This window comes from Apodemus sylvaticus, chromosome 4 (assembly GCF_947179515.1).
Source record: "Apodemus sylvaticus chromosome 4, mApoSyl1.1, whole genome shotgun sequence".
Classification (NCBI taxonomy): domain Eukaryota; kingdom Metazoa; phylum Chordata; class Mammalia; order Rodentia; family Muridae; genus Apodemus; species Apodemus sylvaticus.
Window position 1 is genome coordinate 18,813,549 of NC_067475.1, and position 25,008 is coordinate 18,838,556.

Genomic DNA, 25,008 nt, shown 5'->3' on the forward strand with positions numbered 1-25,008 from the left:
TACAGTAATGTGAAGACTGTGGCCCCATTTAGACATTATTCAGTAGTCTGTTGTGTATCTCTTTCCTGTCCACCACCAGACCCAGCTGGAAGGCAAGCGAGATGCCTTTGTTAAGAAGAACATGGACATGTCATCAGCTCGATGCTCAGATTTACTGGAGAGGATCTTTGGCCCTCTGGAAGAAGAAGTGAAGCAGGGTTCATTTCATAAACCAGGAGGTTACTACCTTTATCTTCAAAAGAAACAAGAACTGGAGAAAATGTATAAGAAGACTCCTGGAAAGGGACTCCAGGTAAATGGGTATGTGGGTAGCATTTTGTCGTGCTTGGTATAGAATCTCCATCAAATGTCAATCTCTGCAAGGAAGGTACAATGCTGTCTGTGGGCTGTACCTTTGTCTTATATTCATACAGGTAGTCAACTATGAAACAGATAGCAGCTTCTTCCTTCGGAGTACAATTGGACCTCTAAGAAATATTTGTAGAAATCATTCATTCTCTCATTTATTCATCTAATCATCCAACAGTTATTTATTTATCCCCAGTGTTTACTGTACTTCTCAGGGAGCTAGGGCTAATGTAATTTAAGGAATAACCAAATCAAGTAACTACTAAGTTTTCTCACAAACTCTAGGTAATGATAGCTTACAGGCCAGTAATATAGCAATAGCAGTTGGTACAGAGATTGTCCTCCCTGTTTTGTAGAAGTTACCTCATTGAGTTCTGACATCAATTCCATTAAGTATTTATTATTTTTATTATCTCAGAGAAAGAAAAGGAAATTGTGGCAGAAAGAAGTTAAGACCTCACTCAAGATCACAGTGTCAATGAGTTTTATAACCTGAATGAAAATTCAGAGTACATAGTCTTTGCCTTTAGCCATTTTAAATTGCCCTACTTAGGCACTTGAGGTCAAGATTAGATTTGGCTACATACTATTTTTAAATGGCCACCTCGACCAAGACAAGTCTTCTAAAAGAAAACTAGTGTGGAGCTTAATATACAGCTTCAGAGAGTTAGTCCATTATCATCATGATGAGGAACATGTTGATGCACAGGTAGACATGGGGCTAGAAAAGAAGCAGAGAGCTTTATACCCTGAAGTACAGACACTGGCTTGACCTAAGTTTTTCAAACCTTAAAGCACAAGGCATACTCGCTTGATTAAGTCCATACCCTAAATCATTCTCAAATACTTTTACTCCCTGATAACTAAGCATGGAAATATTTGAGTCCATGGGGGCCATTCTCATTCAAATCACCATGGTAACTCTTTTTGAAATGTTATGGCAGAATTCTAGATGTTCTCAGACTGATATGCAGAAGTCATTAAGGCAGGAAGGATGGTCTAATGCCAGGAGGTTTGTTTGGACCAGATGACAAGGATAAGTTCCTAGTTAATACTTCAGGGTAGGGTCCATGCAGGAAAGTGTATAGTCAACACAAAACAAAGTCAATGGTATTGTTGTAGACATTTTATCTCCCTGTGTTTGGATGGGTTTTGTTTGTTTATTTTATTTATCTTTTGCTCTTATATTAATTACAGTTACACTTCTGTGTTTTAGTGATTTGGTTTTGTATGACAGGTTTTTTTTTTTTGGTAGGGAGTTGTTTACCTGTTTGTTTTTTAAAAGGAGAAAGGAAGAAAAGGCAAGGAGTTGGGCGGGTAAGGAGGCCTGGAGGATCTGGGTCAATTGGAGGGAAGAAAACATGTGATCAGAATGTATTGTATGATAAAATTGTTTTTCAATTAAAGATGGTTACATTTTTAAGTGAAAATCAACATATTTAGCTGAAGGTAACATACAAAATAAATATTTTGAAGGGAATAAGGCATCAAAGATACAGACAGATGAATAGAGTCAGCTGACTGAGACTGGGGCAGACCTCAAGTTCATTTTAAAACCCTAAACCTAAAATACTATTTGAATTACAAGGTATTTGCTCCATAGTTGATAAAATTAAATTGAAAGAAATAAGCATGATTTGTCTTCAACTTACATACTTACTTCCTCATTCTATCTTACTTCAACATCTAGGCTGAAGAGATGTTGAGAAAGTACAATGAGTCCAAGGAGGAGGTGGCTGAGACACTTCTAAAGATGGACCAGTCACTCACAGAAAAGGAAAAGCAGATTGAAGGTAAGAGCTACTGAGATGATTCCAGATGCTGGAAATTCTCAGCATGAGCTGCAATATTGGTCCATAAGACATCATCATTGTAGAGACAAAGATATTATTGTAGTGACAAATGTCACTCTTAGCTTCATGGTGGCTGTTTTTAAACCAGTAGACAAGGCAGTGTTCCTCCTCATTAGCCAGTTTCCAGGATAAAGATTCCACAATGTGGTAAAAAACAAAAGCAGCTCAAAACTTACTCATCTCCTTTACTTTTTTCTCTTCTCAGTGGAACGTGTAAAAGCTGAAGCCGCAGAAGCTGCAAAGAGAGCAGTGGAGGAAATGCAAAAGAAGCATGAGCAACTGATGGAACAGAAGGAAAAGAGTTATCAAGAGCTCATGAAACAGATGACCGAGAAGATGGAGCAAGAACGGAAAGAGCTCATGGCAGAGCAAGAAAGAATCATTTCCCTTAAAGTTCAGGTACCTGGCTGCACCAAATTCTGATTGCCCTGGGTTCTTTGGTTCATTAGGTTTTATTTGTTTTTGGTGTTTTGGCTATTTGTTTGTTTGTTTTCTCTTGTAATTTTTTTTTCATCATTGCAGTGCCTCCCTTCTCTCCTCCCAGTTCTGCCCTTATAATTCCTTACCCCCATTCCACTTTCCCCTTCTTCTCATAGAGGAGGAAGCCCTCTTTGGTACCACCCACTGTAGGACATCTAGTCCCAGCAGGACTCTGCTACTGAGACCCAATCATGAAGTCCAAGTAGGGGAAGGGGATCCAATGGTAGGCAGCAATGTCAGATACAGCCCCTGCTCCAACTCTTAGTGGAGCCACAGGAAGGCCAAATTTCACATTTGCTCCAAAAGGTGGTGTTGGGCCTAAGTCAAAGCCCTGTATGCTCTAAAATTGGAGGGTCAATCTCTGGGTGTTTCTATGGGCCTAGGTCAGTTGATTCTATATGTCTTTTTGTAAAGTCCTTGATCACCCCCAAACCCCTTTCCTCAGTTTTATCTCCAACTCTTCCATAAGATTCAACCTGATGTTTGGCTGTGGGTCTCTGCATGTGTTTTCATATGCTGCTGAATGAAGCCTCTCAAGAAACAGTTATACTAGGTTACAGTCTATAAAGATAGAAGAAAATCATTAATAGTGTCAGGGGTTGGCCTTCTCCTATTGGGGATAGTTCTCAAGTTGAACCAGTCATTAACTGGCCATTCCCACAGTCTCTGCTACATCTTTATCCCTATACATCTGGTAGGTAGAACAAATTTTAAGTTAAAGGATCTATGGTTGGGTTGACATCCCCCTCCTTCCACTGGAAGTCCTGCCTAGTTACAGGGGGTGACCAGTTCAGTCTCTATATCTCCTTCTGATAGGAATCTCAGCTAGTATCATCCCTAGGATCTCCCCCAACCCAGGTCTCCAGCCTGTCCAAGAGATGTCTTCCTTTGATTTCCAGTATCACTCTAAGCCTCTCCTGCCCTATCTCTCCAAACCTGATCACCATCCTCATTCCCCTCATCATCTCTCACACAGTTCCCTCCCTCCATCCAAGTCTGATGAATCTTTTGTTTCCCCCTCTGTGTGAGAGTCACACATTCTCCCTTGGGATTTTCTCATTATTCAGTTACTTTGGGTATGTGGATTAGCATGGTTATTCTGCATTTATGGCTAATGTCAAATTATAAATGAGTACAAACCATGTATATCTTTCTGGTTCTGTGTTACCTCACTCAGAATGATACACTCAAGTTCCAGCCATTTGCCTGCAAAATTCATGGTGTCATTGATTTTAGTAGCTGAATACTATTATATTTTGTAGATGTATCACATTTTCTTTATCCATTCTCCAGTTCAGAGACATCTAGGTTGTTTCCTGCTTCTGGCTTTTACAAATAAATCTGCTATGAACACAGTTGAAGAAGTGTCCCTGTGGTATTGGGGGTGGGGGTGGGGGGGGAATCTCTGGGGTATGTATACAGGAGTGGTATAGATGGATCTTGAGATAAAAGTATTCCCAATTTTCTGAGAAGCTGCCAAATTGACTTTCAAAGTGATTTTTTTACAAGTTTGCACCCCAGCCAGCAGGAGAAGAGTGTTCTTCTTTCTCCTCATCATTGCCAGCATTTGCTGCCACTTGAGATTTTGATCTTAGGCATCCTGAGGAGTATAAGATGGATTCTCAGGGTAGATTTGATTTGCATTTCCCTCACTAAGGACATTAAAGATTTCTTTAAGTGCTTCTCGGCCATTTGAGATTCCTCTGTTGAGAATTCTCTGTTTAACTCTGTACCCCATTTTTAATTCATTTGTTGGTGTTCAATTTCTTGAGTTCTTTACATATTTTGGATATTAGTCCTCTGTCATATGTAGGATTGATGGAAATACTTTCCCATTTTGTAGGCTGCCATTTTGCCCTATTAATGGGTTCCTTAGTCTTGTAAAAGCTTTTCAGTTTCATGAGACGCCATTTATTGTTTATCTTATTTCCTGAGCTATTGATGCTGTGTTCAGAAATTTGTCTCCTCTGCCACACCAATGAATTCAAGGCATTTCCCCCACTTTCTTTTCTCTTAGATTTAGTGTGTTCAGTTTGATATTGAGGTCTGTGATCTACTTGGACTTGAGTTTTGTGCAAGGTGATAATTATGGGTCTATTTGAAATCTTCTACATATAGACTTTCAGTTAGACCAGCACAATTTGTTGAAGATTGTTTAATTTTGTTATTGCATGGTTTTGGCTTCTCTGTCATAAGCCAACTGTCCATAGATGTGTACGTTTATTTCTGGGTCTTTGATTCTATTCCATTGATCAACCAGTCTGTTTTTATGCCAATACCATTTAGCTTTAATTACTATTTGATCTATAGGATATCTTGAAATCAAGGATGGTGATTCATCCAGGAGTGCTTAACTGTACAAGATTGTTATAGCTTTTCTGGGTTTTTTTGTTTTTCTATATGAAATTGAGAAGTGCTCTTTTAAGGATTGTAAAAACATATGTTGGAATTATGATGGGGATTGCATTGAATCTGTAGATTGTTTTTGGTAAGATTGTCACTTTCACTGTGTATGTTAATCCTACTGATCCATACATTGAAGAGATCTTTCCGGCTCTTCATATCTTCCTGCAGGGACTTGAAATTGTTGTCATATAAGTCTTTCACTTGCTTGGTTAGTTACACCAAAATATTTTATATTATTTGTTGTTATTGTAACAGGTGTTGTTTCCCTAATTTCTTTCTCAGCCCATGTATCCTTTGTGTAAAAAAGGGCTAATCAGTCTTTTTTAGTTGATTTTGTATCTAGCCAGCACATTGATGAAAGTATTTGTCAGCAGTAGGAGTTCTCTGGTAGAATTTTGGTGGTTGTTTATGTATACTATCATATTGCCTAAGAACAGTGATACTTTGACATCTTCCTTTCCAATTTGTATCTCCATGATCTCCTTTAGTAGTCTTATTGCTCTATCTAGAACTTCAAATACTATATTGAATAGATAGGGATAGAGTGGGCAGCCTTATCCTTTTTGTTCTTTTTGTAATATTGATTTCACTTAATTAAATCAATTTAATTTGATGTTAAGTATTGGCTTGCTGTATATTGCTTTAATTATGGTTACGTATAATCCTTAAATCCTTGATATCTCCATGACTTTTAATATGAAGAGTTATTAGATTTTTGTCAAAGGCCTTTCCAGCTATTGTGAGATGATCACATGAGTTATTTTTCCTTTCAGTATATTTATATAGTAGATTACATTTATTGATTTTTCATAAATTGAGCCATTTCTGCATCCCTGGTTTGAAGACTACTTCATCATGGTGGATGTCATTTTTGATTCAGTTTGAATGTATTTTATTGAATATCCTTTCATTAATGTTCATAAGAGAAATTGGTCTGAGGTTCTCATCCTTTGTTGAGTGTGCGGTTTAGGTATCAGGGTGTGACCTCATACAATGTATTTGGTAACGTATTTTCTGTTTCTATTTTGTGCAATAGTTTGAGAAGTATTGGCATTACTTCTTCTATGAATTTCAGGTATAATTCTGCACTAAAACAATCTAGAGTTTGTTGTTGTTGTTGTTGTTGTTGTTGTTAGGAGACTTTTAATAACTGCTTCTATTCACTTGGGTGTTTTTAGGACTGTTTAAATAGTTTATCTGATCTTGATTTAAGTCCTATCCATGTAGAAAATCTTTCAAAATCATTCATTTCATTTAGATTTTCCACTTTTGTAAAGTACTGGCTTTTGAAGTAAGACCAAAGAATTCTTTGTATTTCTTCAGTGTCTGTTATGTCTCCCTTTTCATTTATGATTTTATTAATTTGGATACTGTCTTTCTGCCTTTTAGTTAGTTTGGATAAGGGTTTATCTATCTTGTTGTTTTTCCAAAAGATCAATTTTCTCAAATAACCAGGCCTTTGTTTGGTTGATTTTTTGAACTCTTCTCTGTTTCTAATAGATTGATTTCAACCCTGAGTTGATTATTTCTTGCCATGTACTCCTCTTGGGTGTGTTTGCTTCCTTTTTTCTAGACCTTTAAGGTGTACTTTTAATTGCTAGTATGAGATTTCTCTAATTTTTTTATGAAGGCTATCAGAGCTATGAACTCAGATAGTATGAAAAGACAAAGAATGTTTATTCTACAGAAACATCTAGCATGCCAGGGTTACTAATGTTTCCAAATGGCAACATGCACATAAACAGAGTTCCTTTTATAACAGTACTTCTTTATTGCTTCTGAGATAACAGCAGACTTAGGGCTTAGATAATAAGACTTAGGGCTTATTACAAGGTGTTACAGAAATCATTAAATGATGGTCATAAAGAAGATATACACTGCAGGAGCAAAAACAGGAGATAAGATATTGATTGAGTTTGTTAAAACAAGACTTCAAGGATGGCCTAGTTACAGTTTTAAACTTCCAAAGACCCTGTAAGCCAGTGACAAATGGTGAAAGTTAAGCCAGATAATTTTGTTCTTAGTGTATATGTATGTAGGCATTCTCTGTTATAACCTCTTATAAATTTATGATCTGAATATGCAAACTCACAGTGAACACAAGCTCTAAGAGTTGTACAAGACAAAGGGCAGAAATGAGTACCTCTCTCCCCCACTTCTCCTGGGGACTTCTACTTAGAGAAGCACAATTGAAGCTTTACCTTGCCTCCTGCTGTGTTATTTTGAGGTGCTAACTGGACACTGGGTAGGGCAGCCTTAAGGGACTAAATCAGGGTAATCAGCTACAAAACTGTAGAAGTAGAATACCTTTGATTTTGGATAGATAGCAAGTGGTCTAAATTGTCCATGGCTTAGCTTCTGAATAGAATATGAAAACTAAATTCCTCACTGATAGGTCCCTTTGATTCATAAACTCAATTTCAGTATTTCTTGATTTTAGATCCTGTCTCAATGACCTGTCGTTCAGTAAAAGTGGGATGTTGAAGACTCTCATTATTAATGTTTGGGGTTTGATAAGTGGTTTAAGCTTTAGTAATGTTTCTTTATGAATGTGGGTGCCGTTGCATTTGGAGCATGTATGTTCAATATTGTGGAGTCATCCTGATGGATTTTTTTCCTTTTATGAGTATGAAGTGTCCCCATCTCTTTTGATTAATTTTGGTTGAAAATCTATTTTATCAGATATGAGAATGACTACTCCAGTCTGATCCTTTGTTACATTTGTTTAGTAAACCTTTTACAGCCTTTTACCTAGTTCTTACTTGTTCCGTGGACCTAAATGTTTTTTGATAGGCAGGCCTGATGGAGGCCACCAGAGTCAGCTGAACCATTTTAATTTTAAGTTCCAGTGGTCCAATCAATCAAGAGGTTGAGTCATTAGGTTCACAAGGTCAAGGCTTGACTGAGTTGTGAATAGAGACTTTGTGCTCCATCCTCCCCATCCTCAATCCAAGGGAAATAACATACAATACCCCAAATGCAGGGTATCATTCACAAACCTTTACCTACATTATCATCCCTTTACCACTCTTTTTCCTGACCAGTACTCGCTCTTTAAGTCTTAATTGCTTATTGCTAAGAGAAGCCCATTTCAGGGTATGTCTATTGAATTGTAGATTTGAATCATACTTTTTCCTCTAGTGTTTTCTAGGATTTCTGTGACAAAATCCTCAACTAACCTATCAAGGACAATTATTTTCTCACATGCTAAATCGAGTAATTGTAATTTCTACATGTAAAATGGCTTTTTGCATCAGATTCCATGATATAATATTCAACTCTTAATTTTTTTATATTGAATGGGACCAATAGAAAATTTGCTTCTGCCACACCCAGAATGCTCTTATCTCTGGAAGCATCTTAAAGTGTAGAGTCAGTTTCAAACCTTAAATCAAAATGGTTAAATGCTCACATTGCCAGTAACATTGTGTTTTCTGGGCATCCCTGCACATGTATATTGAGTCTCCATGGCTGCTAATAAAATGGCCTGAGCACTGAAGACCCCACTTGCTTTAATATATTTGTCTTCTGTCTTGGTTACTACAACTGGGACATGTACTAAATCCCTTGTTTGAATGCCTACCCCGATTCTGATTCAGGTAGTGATCTTCCATTTTGTTTGAGCATTCTTCCATATGTTTGAGAGTCTGCACTAAGCAGGTGCTGATTTTATAGAAAAATGTGTTTTACATGAGTCAAAGGATGTAAGAAGAGGACCTGAGGGATGTAGGCTACTGGTGTTTAGAACTGTCAGGTTACATTCTAAAGCAAGATATATATATATATATATATATATATATATATATATATATATATATATATATATATAGAGAGAGAGAGAGAGAGAGAGAGAGAGAGACAAACTATTCTCTGTCATCATGTGAGGAATATGTGATGCAGTCTGAATTCATTTTCCATCTCCATTTTAGGAATATGAAAGACTTCTCAAGGAAGGATTAATGAATGAGTGCAAGAAACTATTTCAAGAAATACAGAATATCAAGGACATCGTGTCATCTTTATCATGCACCATACTCTAAAATTCAAACAGACTAAGGCTCTCCTCTGTGGTTCTACTCACAAAGATTAAACTTCTGGGAGAGCTTTGGACTGTGAAGCAGCTTGACACCAAAATAGATTTGAAGACATGGCACTTTATTGGGAAGAAGGTAGAAATAAAGTTAACAAAGTGGAGTTTACATGTAAAAAGAATGTTTGGCTTATGAAGAAATTCAGTTCATGTTTTTGTTAGAACTAAAGATTCATGTGATCTTTAATTTGGTCTTATATTTGAAATTGTAAACATGGACTGTGTATACATACTAAATTTTATGGTTGGGATTTGTTTTACCACATAGTGATATGGCAGCTGCTTTCGGGTAAACATTTTTGTATCACATACACTCCCTTCTGGATATTCTCCGTCATATGCTCACAAGTAATTAAAAGATTTAGCTTTGTCCTCAGCTGAGATTGGCATGTTGTAATCATGATAAAAATCTGAACATATCTGTATGACACAGCTTTTTGGGTCTCATGCTGTCTGCAGGTTCTCAGAGTAAACATTGGGTGGTGCTCAGTGTGGGGAAGCTCTGTGGCTGCTGGATGAACAGAGAAACCCATTGGAGAGTGGGAGAAAATTCCCCTCCAGGCAGAATGCACCTGTGAGTGGGTAATACATCTCCCTGCTTTAGAGAACTTCTTGCTTTGTTTTATGCTCCAGACTTCTGTGTTTCCTTTCTAATCTCTCTTTATAATTTTTAAAAACATTTTCTCCTTCTAAGGGTTTTAGAATGACTTCTACAATCACAGAATGTCAAACTCAAAAGAAATTTTGTTCTATTCTTCTAAGGCTCATGACCACAGTCTCACCGCTTCTGAAACCATGTTTGATGTTTACCTGCCTTTTGCTGCTATGACATGATTTGCAAGTCTCTAAGAAAAAATGCCTTCTACAATGTAGCAGAAGCATGGCTAAGTGAAAGCTGTCAATAAAAATGATCAACCTACCATAACACACTGTTTCAAATGCATGCTATACATTGTGTATGATGTAACAAAATCCTCCCCTAAATTTCTGTAAGAGGGGAGTTAATTCAAAGACTTTTAGCTGTCACTGAGGCTCCCATTGATGATGGCATCGGCTTTGCAGAGTAACAGAACCACAAAAAGGAAATGTCATAGTCATGGGGCTCAACACTCTCATGGATAAAGAAATACAAAGATACTTTCTGTATAATTAGATTTCTGATGGTGGAAATAAACCCAGGGTTTTTATAAAACACTTCTGGTGATACATTAACTTATACAATAACTGTAGGTAGTGTAGTGTTTCTGCAGTATACTTTTGAGTGCATGCTAGTATCATGTGTACTTGTAGAAAGTTCAACAGTTGTATTCAGAAAATTATGAGTCTGGCCTATTGCCTGATTTGTGTTCATGAAAAGTTTTAAGTACTAGCCATGTAATGGCTCCAGTTACATATGTAGCAGTGGATTGTCTTTTCAGACATCAATGAGAGGAGAGGCCATTGGTCCTGTGAAGGCTTGATGAACTAGTGTAGGAGAATTAAAGGACAGAGAAGAGGGAAGGGGAGGGGGAATGGTAAGAAAAGGGGGAGGGGATAGGGGGTTTTCAGAGGGATAAGGAGGAAAGGGGATAACATTTGAAATATAAATAAAGCAAATATCTAATAATAAAAAATTTTTAAAAGGTTAAAAAGTCACATTAAGACAGGGCGGCAGCGGCGGCGGCGGCGGCAGCAGTGGCGGCGGTAGCAGTGGCTGCTCCAGCTGAAGGGCCATCAGCGGTGGAACCAAGGCGACACGGGGGTCCAGTTAGGACCTGCGCCCACGACCACTGACCTTCGCTGACCAGCCGGGCGGCAAGCAGCTGCGGTTCTGCGGAGCCTTTCGCTGCACGGAAGCCACTTCAGAACTCGGCTTCCCGCCAGTCAGGAGAGACTCACCTCCATCTTGATCCCGGGCTCCAGAGATCGGTCAGACTGAGGTACACAAACATAATCCTAGGCCCAACACCGCAGGGGTCTGAGCCAGACGGGCGTTGGCCTGCACCCAGGCCCTGGGCTGTTCGAGTGGCCATCGGGGCGCCAACCCAGCCAGGAGTTTTTTTTTTGCCCCGGCCGGTGCACGCGCCGCCATTTTGCCTACAGGAGCCAGAGTGCTCGGGAGGGCAGAGACTGCTAACAAGCGTAGCCTGAGGCTAACAAAACGGGGGTCTAGGCCCCAAAAGGCACAGGACTGACCCCAAGAACTGGGCGGCTTGGTGGGCCATCTGTGTGTCAACCCGCCCAGGAGGTTATTAGCACAACAGACTCTCCCGGTGCTTTCGGGGAGCGCTGACTCGCACGCCCGCCATCCGGGTCACCTGGCGGACCCAAATAACAGTCATAGCGCTAGGGGAACTTTGCTCGGACCTTGGCCTCCCAGGCGTTTGCCTGGACTCAGGGCCCGGGCGACAAGGCTAACCTAGTGTGCGCCAGCCCGGTTGGGGAAATCGGCTGCCCAGCAGAGTGAGCGGAGCACAGGGGAGGTCACAGCAACATTCACCTTCGGAGCTCCCTGGGGGTGCACACGGGTTCCACCTGGTCCACAGACACAATCTGGGGCAAGGCCTCAGGCAGAAGCCCCCAGCTCAACTCTCTCCGCTTCAGATCAGCCTGGGTGGCCGCCACATCTCCAGGTCCCTCAAGAGGCTAGTGGGGGCTTCCGGGCGGCCAGCTGGGAGAAGTCAGTGTGCTCCAATAAATCCTGCGGGCCCCAGCGGGAGCCTTCAGGTGCCTGCTTCGGGATCTGAACAGCCTGGACAACAGCACCCTGTCTACAGGCAGTGCAGAGTGTAAGCTGTGCACCAGAGGCCAACGGGGAAGGGGCAGCTTGCACTGGTGAGTCCAGCACTGACAAGACCAAGTAACACCAGTGAGAGCTAGATGGCAAAAGGCAAACGCAGGAACGTCACTAACAGAAATCAAGGCAATATGGCAACATCTGAACCAAATTCTCCTCTACCAGCAAGTCCTGGATACCCCATCACACCAGTAAAACAAGATTTGGATTTAAAATCACTGGTCATGATGCTGGTACAGGAACACATGAAGGACATTCAGGAGAAAATGGATCGAAAGTTAGAAGCCCTTGCAAGGGAAACACAAAAATCATTGAAAGAAATCCAGGAGAATACAAAAGCCAACAAGGAGGAAATGCAAAAAACACTTAAAGAAATACAGGAGAACTTTGGTCAACAGGCTGAGGTCATGAAAGACGAAACACAAAAATCTCTTAAAGAAATACAGGAGAACTTTGGTCAACAGGCTGAGGTCATGAAAGAAAAAACACAAAAATCTCTTAAAGAATTACAGGAAAGCACAAACAAGCAAGTGAAGGAGCTAAGCAAAACCATCCAGGATCTAAAAACAGAAGTAGAAACAACTAAGAAAACTCAAAAGGAGACAACTTTGGAGATAGAAAGCCTTGGGAAGAAATCAGGGGACAGAGATGCAAATATCAACAACAGAATACAAGAAATAGAAGAAAGAATCTCAGATGCTGAAGATTCCTTAGAAACCATGGACTCAACAGTTAAAGAAAATGCAAAATGCAAAAAGCTTGTAACCCAAAATATCCAGGAAATCCAGGACACAATGAGAAGACCAAACCTAAGGATTATAGGCATAGATGAGAGTGAAGATTTACAACTTAAAGGGCCAGCAAATATCTTCAATAAAATTATGGAAGAAAACTTCCCTAACCTAAAGAGAGAGATGCCCATGAATATACAAGAAGCCTACAGAACTCCAAACAGACTGGACCAGAACAGAAATACTTCCCGTCACATAATAATCAAAACACCAAATGTTCTAAACAAAGAAAGAATATTAAAGGCAGTAAGAGAAAAAGGCCAAGTAACATATAAAGGAAGACCTATCAGAATCACAGCAGACTTTTCACCTGAGACTATGAAGGCTAGAAGGTCCTGGGCAGATCTCATGCAGACTCTAAGAGAACACAAATGCCAACCAACACTACTATATCCAGCAAAACTCTCAATCACCATAGATGGAGAAACTAAGATATTTCACGACAAAACCAAGTTCACCCAATATCTATCCACAAACCCAGCCCTAAAAAGGACAATAGGAGGACAACACCAATACAAGGAGGGAAACTTCACCCTGAAAAAAGCAAGATAGTAACCTTTCATCAAACCCAAAAGAAGTTAAGCAATCAAATTTAAAAAATAACGTCAAAAATGATAGGAAGTAACAATCACTATTCCTTAATATCTCTTAACATCAATGGACTCAATGCCCCAATAAAAAGACACAGACTAACTGACTGGATACGTAAACAGGACCCTACATTTTGCTGCTTACAGGAAACACACCTCAGGGTCAAAGACAAACACTACCTTAGAGTAAAAGGCTGGAAGACAATTTTACAAGCAAATGGTCTCAGGAAACAAGCTGGAGTAGCCATTTTAATATCAGATAAAATTGACTTTCAACCCAAAGTCATCAAAAGAGACTCTGAGGGACACTTCTTGCTGGTCAAAGGAAAAATACAACAAGAAGAACTCTCAATCCTGAACATCTATGCTCCAAATGCAAGGGCACCCTCTTTCATAAAAGAAACTTTATTAAAACTCAAAGCACACATTGCACCTAACACAATAATTGTGGGTGACTTCAACACTGCACTTTCCTCAATGGACCGATCAGGAAAACAGAAACTAAACAAGGACACAATGAAACTAATTGAAGCTTTGGACCAATTAGATTTAACTGATATATATAGAACATTCTATCCTAAAACAAAAGAATATACCTTTTTTTCAGCACCTCATGGTACCTTCTCCAAAATCGACCATATAATTGGTCACAAGACAGACCTCAACAAATATAAGAAGATAGAACTAATCCCATGCCTCCTATCTGATCACTATGGAATAAAAGTGGTCTTCAATAGCAACAGAAACAACAGAAAACCCACATACACGTGGAAATTGAACAATACTCTACTCAATGACACCTTGGTCAAGGAAGAAATAAAGAAAGAAATTAAAGACTTTTTAGAACACAATGAAAATGAAAACACAACATACCCAAATCTATGGGACACAATGAAAGCAGTGCTAAGAGGAAAACTCATAGCCCTGAGTGCCTCCAAAAAGAAAATGGAGAGAGCATACATTACCAACTTAATGACACACCTGAAAGCCCTAGAACAAAAAGAAGCTATTTCACCCACGAGGAGTAGAAGGCAGGAAATCATCAAACTCAGGGCCGAAATCAATCAAGTAGAAACAAAGAGAACCATACAAAAAATCAACAAAACCAGGAGCTGGTTCTTTGAGAAAATCAACAAGATAGATAAACCCTTAGCCAGACTGACCAAAGGGCACAGAGAAAGTATCCAAATTAACAAACTTAGAAATGAAAAGGGAGACATAACAACGGAAACTGAGGAAATCCAAAAAATCATCAGATCCTACTACAAGAGCCTGTACTCAACACAACTGGAGAATCTGGAGGAAATGGACAATTTCCTTGACAGATACCAAATACCAAAATTAAATCAGGACCAACTAGACCATCTAAACAGTCCCATAAAGCCTAAAGAAATAGAAGGAGTCATAGAAAGTCTTCCAACCAAAAAAAGCACAGGACCAGATGGTTGCAGTGCAGAATTCTACCAGACCTTCAAAGAAGAGTTAACACCAATACTCTTCAAACTATTCCACAAAATAGAAACAGAAGGAACACTACCCAATTCCTTCTACGAAGCCACAATTACGCTGATACCAAAGCCACACAAAGATCCAACAAAGAAAGAGAACTTCAGACCAATTTCCCTTATGAACATCGATGCAAAAATACTCAATAAAATTCTTGCCAACCGAATCCAAGAACACATCAAAACGATCATCCACCATGATCAAGTAGGCTTTATCCCGGGAATGCAGGGTTGGTTCAATATACGGAAATCCATCAATACAATCCACTACATAAACAAACTCAAAGAACAAAACCACATGGTCATTTCATTGGATGCTGAAAAAGCATTTGACAAAATTCAGCATCCTTTCATGCTTAAAGTCTTGGAGAGAACAGGAATTCAAGGCCCATACCTAAACATAGTAAAAGCAATATACAGCAAACCGGTAGCCAGCATCAAACTAAATGGAGAGAAACTTGAAGCAATCCCACTGAAATCAGGGACCAGACAAGGCTGCCCCCTTTCTCCTTATCTTTTCAATATTGTACTTGAGGTACTAGCTCGGGCAATTCGACAACATAAGGAGGTCAAAGGGATACAAATTGGAAAGGAGGAAGTCAAACTATCATTATTTGCAGACGACATGATCGTCTACCTAAGTGACCCAAAGAACTCCACTAGAGAGCTCCTACAGCTGATAAACAACTTCAGCAAAGTGGCAGGTTACAAAATCAACTCAAGCAAATCAGTGGCCTTCCTATACTCAAAGGATAAGCAGGCTGAGAAAGAAATTAGGGAAATGACCCCCTTCACAATAGCCACAAACAGTATAAAGTATCTTGGGGTGACTCTTACCAAACATGTGAAAGATCTGTATGACAAGAACTTCAAGACTCTGAAGAAGGAAATGGAAGAAGACCTCAAAAAATGGGAAAACCTCCCATGCTCATGGATCGGTAGAATCAATATAGTTAAAATGGCCATTTTGCCTAAAGCACTATACAGATTCAATGCAATACCCATCAAAATCCCAACTCAATTCTTCACAGAGTTAGAAAGAGCAATTATCAAATTCATCTGGAACAACAAAAAACCCAGGATAGCTAAAACTATTCTCAGCAACAAAAGAAAATCTGGGGGAATCAGTATCCCTGACCTCAAGCAATACTACAGAGCAATAGTGTTAAAAACTGCATGGTATTGGTACAGTGACAGGCAGGAGGATCAATGGAACAGGATTGAAGATCCAGAAATGAACCCACACACCTATGGCCACTTGATCCTCGACAAAGAGGCTGAAAACATCCAATGGAAAAAAGATAGCCTTTTCAACAAATGGTGCTGGTTCAACTGGAGGTCAGCATGCAGAAGAATGCGAATTGATCCATCCTTGTCTCCTTGTACTAAGCTCAAATCCAAATGGATCAAGGACCTCCACATAAAGCCAGACACTCTGAAGCTAATAGAAAAGAAACTGGGGAAGACCCTTGAGGACATCGGTACAGGGAGAAAGTTTCTGAACAGAACACCAATAGCGTATGCTCTAAGAGCAAGAATTGACAAATGGGACCTCATAAGGTTACAGAGTTTCTGTAAGGCAAAGGACACCATCAAGAGGACAGATCGGCAACCAACAAATTGGGAAAAGATCTTCACCAATCCTACATCAGATAGAGGGCTAATATCCAATATATATAAAGAACTCAAGAAGTTAGACTCCAGAAAACCGAACAACCCTATTAAAAAATGGGGTACAGAGTTAAACAAAGAATTCTCACCTGAAGAACTTCAGATGGCGGAGAAGCATCTTAAAAAATGCTCAACTTCATTAGTCATTAGGGAAATGCAAATCAAAACAACCCTAAGATTTCATCTTACACCAGTCAGAATGGCTAAGATTAAAAATTCAGGAGACAGCAGGTGTTGGAGAGGGTGCGGAGAAAGAGGAACACTCCTCCACTGCTGGTGGGGTTGCAAATTGGTACAACCACTCTGGAAAGCAGTCTGGCGGTTCCTCCGAAAACTGGGCACCTCACTTCCAGAAGATCCTGCTATACCACTCCTGGGCATATACCCAGAGGATTCCCCACCATGTAATAAGGATACATGCTCTACTATGTTCATAGCAGCCCTATTTATAATTGCCAGATGCTGGAAAGAACCCAGGTATCCCTCAACAGAAGAGTGGATACAAAAAATGTGGTATATCTACACAATGGAGTACTATTCAGCCATTAGAAACAATGAATTCATGAAATTCTTAGGCAAATGGATGGAGCTAGAGAACATCATACTAAGTGAGGTAACCCAGACTCAAAAGGTGAATCATGGTATGCACTCACTAATAAGTGGTTATTAACCTAGAAAACTGGAATACCCAAAACATAATCCACACATCAAATGAGATACAAGAAGAAAGCAGGAGTGGTCCCTGGTTCTGGAAAGACTCAGTGAAACAGTATTTGGCAAAACCAGAACGGGGAACTGGGAAGGGGTGGGAGGGAGGACAGGGGAAGAGAAGGGGGCTTACGGGACTTTCGGGGAGGGGGGGGGCTAGAAAAGGGGAAATCATTTGAAATGTAAATAAATTATATCGAATAAAAAAAAATACAAAAAAAAAAAGGTTAAAAAGTTCTACTCAGTGGGTAGATCAGCATGAAGGTTAATTAGATGTCTTCAGAAATTCTAAGTATGAAAAGCCAACCTGAGCTATTCAGATTTAATGCTTACTCATGGACCTAAGGTGGTGGCTGCCAAAATATGAGAACAATTAACTAGAGCCTTCCCCTTGAGCTGTCTGTGCGAGAACATTACAAGAAAAACCACTGAATGCTCGCCCCCCCCCACACACACACACACCAACAGGTGTCTCCGCCAGCAGGTGTCTCTGCCAGATGACCTTTTTGCTTCCTGCCAGCAGTCATCAAGAATTTCCCCACTCTTCCCTTTTTCTTGACTGTGTAAAGATCACTTCCTTCTTGTAAGCCTTAAAACTCGTTTACCTCCCTGACATTAAATGAGACCATGACACAACCCAGACAGACTTTGTTAGTGTGCTTGGCCTCCTTTCTCTCTTTCCCCCATTTTTGACCCTCAGGTAGTGCCTCTTTGGGACTCTGGAATAACTGGACCTGCTGGACAGGTCATCTAAGCACATTTGGACACTGTTCACAGCCACAGTGTCAGTGACTTATCAACAATATGGTCATTCCCAGCCTGCGTTGAGACTCACAGAGCTCCAAGATTTAGAGCTACTGTGGCTTCCCTCAGCCTCTGAGAGATGTTATTTACACTCAGTAGTTTAGGGTCAGGACTCTGACTCACTTGTTTCTAAGGAAACATACTACAAAAGACTGGAAACCCCACCACATTAAACTTAGAAACCAGAAACATTCCTTTAATTTACCCTTAAATATAACATGACTGACAAATAGTCAAGTGATACTAAAATTGTTTTGGGATTGTATATAATGTTAACAGAAATTATCTTAGTCAAAATGCAAATGAACAAAACCAATCAAACAAGGCAACTGATTTCCCAGCATTTGATGTGTTTAAAGGAACTCAGGTTCACTTTCAGTGATTTTTTTTCACCCTCCTTCCTTCCCTCCTTCCCTCCTTCCTTCCCTCCTTTCCTCTCTCCCTTCCTCCTCCTCCCTCTCTTTGTCTCCTCCCTTCTTTCTCTTTCCTCCTTCCCTCACTGTTCTATCTAATTCTAACCTTTTTCTTTCCCTCTTTACTCTTTTGGGCTATAGAGAAATGGATTTTAAACAATACATGTCCACTTCTGAATTGCACAATCTCTTGCTAATTTTTTGTAACCCAGTGGGGCTGGCAATTTCACAAAACAAGCACTAATTGACAAAAACAGGACAGAAACACAACAGAATGGTCTTAAAACCACACCCTCTTCAATAAGCGCATCATATTGAGTTTTTAAACACCCACAAGAAACTGTACCATTTATCAATCTCTACCTGAGAAATCCCTGAGGCCCTCCTCACTTGAGCACTCCCCTCACTCCTGCTGTGGTGGTTGAGTCATCCCTCCACCCCCAACTCATGTTAGGAAGTTCTTTAGTTTCACTTTCATCATCTTAAGCATTTTTCTATTAAAGAGCTAACTCCTCACAAGTTCTCTCATGAAAACCTGGAAGTTCCTGGGTTACTACAGGGTCCATGTCACAGCACCTATAAGAGGGGACCAAGCGCTCTGCAAAGGCAACCTGAAGCAAAGCTGTCAGGCATTGAAAGACTGCTTCTTCTCTAAAGGATTCAGGCAAAAGTGTTCACCAGACTGCTGATTTATTCTAACCAGAGGAGGCTGCAAGCAAGACAGATGTGAATGGGCAGGGTTGGTTGACAGAGGCAGTCTTTACCCTAAATGTCCCTGTCCCAACTATGGCAAATTAATTAAACTCTGGTAAAGAAGAGCTCACACAGAGGGCATAAATGTTTTAAGGTTCATATTGTTTCTTGAGTTCTTTGTATATATTGGATATTAGCTCTCTATCAGATGTAGGGTTGGTAAAGATCTTTTCCCAATTTGTTGGTTGCTGTTTTGTCCTTTTGACAGTGTTCTTTACCTTAGGAAACTTTCTAATTTTATGAGATCCCATTTTTCAGTTCTTGATTTTAGAGCATAAGCTATTGGTGTTCTGTTCAGGAACTTTTCCCCTGTGCCTATGTCCTCAAGGGTTTTCCCCAGTTTCTTTTCTATAAGTTTCAGTGTGTCTGGTTTTATGTGGAGGTCCTTGATCCACTTGGAGTTGAGCTTAGTACAAGGAGATAAGAATGGATCAATTTGCATTCTCCTGCATGCTGACCTCCAGTTGAACCAGCACCATTTGTTGAAAAGGCTCCAGGGAACAAAATAACCCTATTAAAAAATAGGGTACAGACCTAAACAAAGAACTTCCTCCTGAAGAAATTTAGATGGCCGAGAAGCACCTTAAGAAATGCTCAACATCATTAGCCACTAGGGAAATGCAAATCAAAACAACCCTGATATTTCACCTCACACCTATCAGAATGGCTAAGTTTAAAAACTCATGAGACAGCAGGTGTTGGGGAGGATGTGGAGAAATAGGAACACTCCTTCACTGCTGGTGGGATTGTAAGGTGGTACAACCACTCTGGAAACCAGTCTGGAGGTTCCTAAGAAAACTAGACATGACATTTTCGGAGGACCCTGCTATACCTCTCCTTGGCATATACCCAGAAGATTCCACAGCATGCGATAATGACACATGCTCCACTATGTTCATAGCAGCCTTATTTATTATAGCCAGAAGCTGGAAAGAACCCAGATATCCCTCAATGGAGGAATGGATACAGAAAATGTGGTATATATACACAATGGAGTACTATTCAGCAATTAAAAATAATGAATTCATGAATTTTTTAGGCAAATGGATGGAACTGGATAATATCATCCTAAGCAAGGTAACACAATCACAAAAGAATACACATGGAATGCAATCATTGATAAGTGGATATTAATTAGCCCTGAAGCTCTGAATACTGAAGATACAATTAGCATATCAAATGATTCCCATGAAGAAGGAAGAAGAGGCTCCTAGTCCTGGAAAGGCTTGATCCAGCATTGTAGGGGAGTACCAGGACAGAGAAAAGGGAGTGGTAAAGATAGGAGAATGGATGGAGAGAAGAGGACTTATGGAACATATGGGAGGTAACTGGGAAAGGGGAAAGCTTTGAGAATGTAAACAAAGAATATAGAAAATAAATTTTAAAAAAGGTTCATATTGCTTTCTAGGTACCATTTTATATCATTTCTACTGTCTAATGGAACTCAGACAAAATCTCTCGACTTGTTGCCAGGGTCTACCTACATAAGTTAGGCTGTTTGAAATTTGGAAAAAGAGATTGTTCTTTCATTGATAATCTAGGGAGCTACAAAATGTTTTTGTATACTATTTTGAATATATATATATAATGTGTTATACTATATAATATATATTATATTAATTATATATAATTATTTATATATTAGTTATATAATTATACTATATAATGTGTCACAATATATATTAAAACACATTATATATATATATTATTCATTCCTTGAGAACTTCCTATATGTCATGTGCTTTTGATTGTATATATTCCCTACTCTTTCCTCCATCTCCTCCTACCCATCCCCCATTCTTCCTTCTCCCCAGTTTCATGTCCTTATTGAGTCAACTTCCTGAGCTCATTCAGGCATAGGCCTAAGGCCACCTAGTGGAGTTTGGGTAACCTACCTAGGCACATCACTCAAGAAAAACAAACCTGGCTTCTCCAGGAGTCATGAAGTGCCAATATGACTTCAGTTATCCATGGGGCATCCTGTGCGTCTCACAGATCTATGATGGAATGTTGACTGCTGGGTTTTATGCCAGTTTTCTTTTTTCTTTTGTTTTGCTTTCAAGATAGTGTTTCTCTGTGTAGCCCTGGCTGTGCTGAACCTCGTGTGTAGACCAGGCTGTCCTCAAACTTAGAGATCCATATGCCTCTATTCCCCAAGTGCTGGATTGAAGGCCACCATCTACCAGCTTTATGTGGGTTTTCTAAAGGCAGCTGCTGCTACTGTGACTTCATGGGTTCAAAGACCCTATCGTGTTCCAGAAGATACTGTTTTACCTTAAAGCAACAAATATTCCCCGTGTGATATTTTTGGTATAAATACTACTGTGAACTTAAAGAAACCAAACCTTTGGGAGGAATTCTCAATGCTAGGGCAATATAGGAAAAGTATGAGCTGTGTCTGGAAGACTGTGTGGTGACAGAGAGAATCACTGCACTGGGAATGCCATGGGAGACTGCCAGAAAAGCACAGGATCCAGCTGAAGGAGCCTCAGTGAACACAGGAAGCAAGCCAGCCATCAAAATAAGGAATGATCACAAAGTACTAAGGCACAGGGAATGAAATAAGTACTTAGCAGTCTATGCTATGCAACCAAATGAATGAATGAATGCAAGTAGGAACAATGCTTCTGTTTTCTCTTGAGCCCCATTAAAAAATATCTGGCATGATAAGAGCAGATAGTCATCTGAAAGCAAATGCTACCATGATTAATTTATAAGCTTGAATTGTTAGTAGATGCTGAATGTAGTGATGAAATTCAAGAAGTATGATAAATTTATATGTGCTGAGTGTCTTTCTAGAGGCTGCTTTGTATGTACATATATTTATACATATATACACATCTATCTTTATACATATATCTATACACCTATATGTAGAGTACCTTATTGGGGTGCCATGCCACCTGGCAGAAATTTGACATCAACTAATGTGAAATTCTTCTCTCAGCTTTTGAGAGGGAACTCCTGTGTTAGCCATAATTCCCTCCACCTGGGGTGGAGCGCTCAGACCAAGGCTGTTGTTTTTCAAGCACATGCAGTTCCCTGAAAAACACTAGGCACTTGTGGAGGAGAAGCTTCAAGCCTTTTGGGGAAGCGTTTTCCCCTGCTATTGTTTGGAGTTCTCCATTAAACTTTGAGACCTTGAACAGCAATGTTTTCTTGGTCTCCATCTCTTTTTGCCACTTTCCCAGACATCCCCAGCTTCCCTTCCAGGTAATCCATTTGATGTAACTGCAGGAAGTTACACCTATATATACATATGCATATATATATATATATATATACACACACACACACACACACACACACACACACACACACACACACACAGTATTATTTGGTCATTTGGTAGTTCTAAATGTTTTTGAGGAACCTCCACACTGCTTTCTACTGTGGCCATCGACAATTCATTTTGGTTTCTTTCCCACACCCTTAGAAGAAGCCCTTGTTATTTGTCTTCTTTACGCAGGATATTCTCAGTGTGGTGAGATGGACCCTCAATGCATCGTTCACTTGTATTTCTCTAGTGATTAAATTCTATTAAATATTATTCTAAGTATTTATTTTTTGGTCAAGTGGTAATTTTGATTACAAAACTATAACCAGTTCTTGGCAGGTAGTCTCTTAATCAAGAGAACATATTCAAAAGAGCACTGTCAGAGCAAGTCATGTCCACATCATTCATCCTCTGATTTGATCAGTCATGATTACAGAGTATCAGTTCCCGGACCTTCTTGTCTCATATATATATACCAGTAGAATTTCAAGCTAACATTAAAGAAAGAACTAAAAAATTATCTAATTGAAGGGTGCTCTACAAGATAACTGCAATATCCTCCTCCAACTTGTAAAGTAATTGAGGATAAAGAAAGATTGAAGATGTACTGAAAATGAGAGGAAGCTGAAGAGATGTGAGGATAAAGCAGGGATCCTGGATTAGATCAAGAAGCATGAAAGGGGCACTAGTAAAAATTTGACTTAAGAAATAGAGGAGGTGTACGGTATGTAGCCTCATTAGCGGTGTCATAAAAATGCTGAAAACCCAGGCAGTCACTACACTCAGGGTATGTAAGGTACTAGAATTGGATAAAGCTTGGTAAATGGTATGTTCAGCATTTTGAACCAAGTACATAATTTTTCTGGTCATCTATGAACTTCAAATTAGTTGTATTTAAATAGAGGTAGTAGACCAAGGACAGCCATACCAGCCCCCAGAACTCTGAGAAGTGTGTAAAGGAACACATTTCAAAGAAGTAAAATACTAGTACATAATATTTAGTTTATCTAACTGACTAGAAATTGCAGACCAATTTACCTGCTCCTTACAGACAGAAAGAACACCCTGGACATGGCTTCAGTGACCCACATGTTTGAACCCATGGGCCTCATTGAGAACATTGAGGCTCAACTGGTAATCAACCAGGAGGCTCCAAGGTTACTGTCTACCATCAACCAGTCTGCGGTGGTGGGGGCAATCATGGGTCTCTACACCATAGGCAATTCCTACCTGATAAACAAGCTGGGTGGGAAGAAAACATGTGAGTGTCATAAACAGAGCTGTGCTGGGTTCCTTCTGTTCACTCATGTCACCAGCATCCTGAAAGCAGATGTGAGGAAAGAGTGTCACGGAGAGAGAGAGGACCAGGAAATTACAGCATCTGTCCACTGGTGGAATTTCTTGCTGTTGATACATCTTCATCCACTGGGTTTTTAAATAGTACCTTTGCTTTCCACCTGAAAGATGTAATAAGTGTGTTTTAGAGAAAGATGTAATACATTAATTTAGAAAGTTAACTTCTTTTTTAAATTTTATTTTAGTGACTAGGTTTCTCTATAGTCCTAGCTCTCCTGGAACTTGCTATATAGACCAGGCTGGCCTTGAACTCAGAGATCTGCCCATCTCTGCCTTGCAAATGCTGGGATTAAAGATGTGTACCACCACCACCTCGCTAACTTCCTTAGTAATGAATTATAAAACATTTTCTAGATTGTGGAGGAACAAGTATCTGGCTTTAAGAAATGAATTTATTGATCAACATTAGATATAACATATCCCCAATTTCTAGGCTAGTAATTCAATTGATACTTGAAGTTGTTTACTCTTTCAAATGTCACTACATTAATTTTCAACTCAATATCAGGAAGCACCTTAATTTACTCCCTCTGCCCATCCCATGCCTATTCTGCTTTGCAGGCTTCACCCTGGGCTCCACTGTGCAGTCTCACACCAAGGGCATCTGTATGTAGTGTGTGCCTCATTCCAAGAAAGCAGGGAAAACCCTAGTTCTGCTTGACACTGAGGACGTTGAAGATGTTGAGAAGATAAAAAAAAGAAAATCTTTCAGATCCTACTTGTAGCTTATCAATACTTCATGTTGCAGTACCAATTCTAATCCTGAATTTATGCTTCTGAAAAATTAGATGAATGTGCTGTACTTCAAGTTTGTCTAAGAGCAGAGCATAGTGGGTGAGACTTTAAATGATAGCTAACAATATTGAGTCATTCTTCTGTCAAATCAAAATAGGATATTTTGGTTGAAAATTCTAATGACAACCTGAATATGTATTATGAACATGATTGACTATTCAATGGGGAACCATGATGAAAGTACATTTCAAATTCTCAAAGAATTATATATATATATGTTTGAAATTAGTCATAAAAGACTAGCAGTAAGAGGATGACAATGCAAGATCTTCAATAATATCATTGTTTATGGAGAATCATGAGTTATCATAGGAGATAACCAAAACACTTATTGAAAGGCCTTACTGTCACTAGTTCTAAAATGGCCCTTACCATACAGATCATGTCCTGTG

The 25,008-nt window shown here is 39.5% G+C and overlaps 1 protein-coding gene across 14 annotated transcripts in view; it reads left to right on the forward strand.

The window, feature by feature from the left end:
- LOC127682610 (guanylate-binding protein 1-like) overlaps positions 1-25,008 on the forward strand; it is a 265,092-nt gene that overhangs the window by 105,515 nt on the left and 134,569 nt on the right. For 3 of the 14 annotated variants that reach the window (XM_052179070.1, XM_052179073.1, XM_052179071.1), the window contains exons 8-9: positions 80-292; positions 2,039-2,141. The exons of 6 other annotated variants lie outside the window; for them this stretch is intronic. In XM_052179070.1, coding sequence (XP_052035030.1) covers positions 80-292; positions 2,039-2,141 — 316 coding nt within the window. Of the gene's footprint in view, positions 1-79; positions 293-2,038; positions 2,142-2,406; positions 2,601-9,016; positions 10,117-25,008 lie in introns of those variants that run through there. 5 more of the 14 variants (XM_052179074.1, XM_052179065.1, XM_052179072.1 and 2 more) reach the window with 5 other exon arrangements.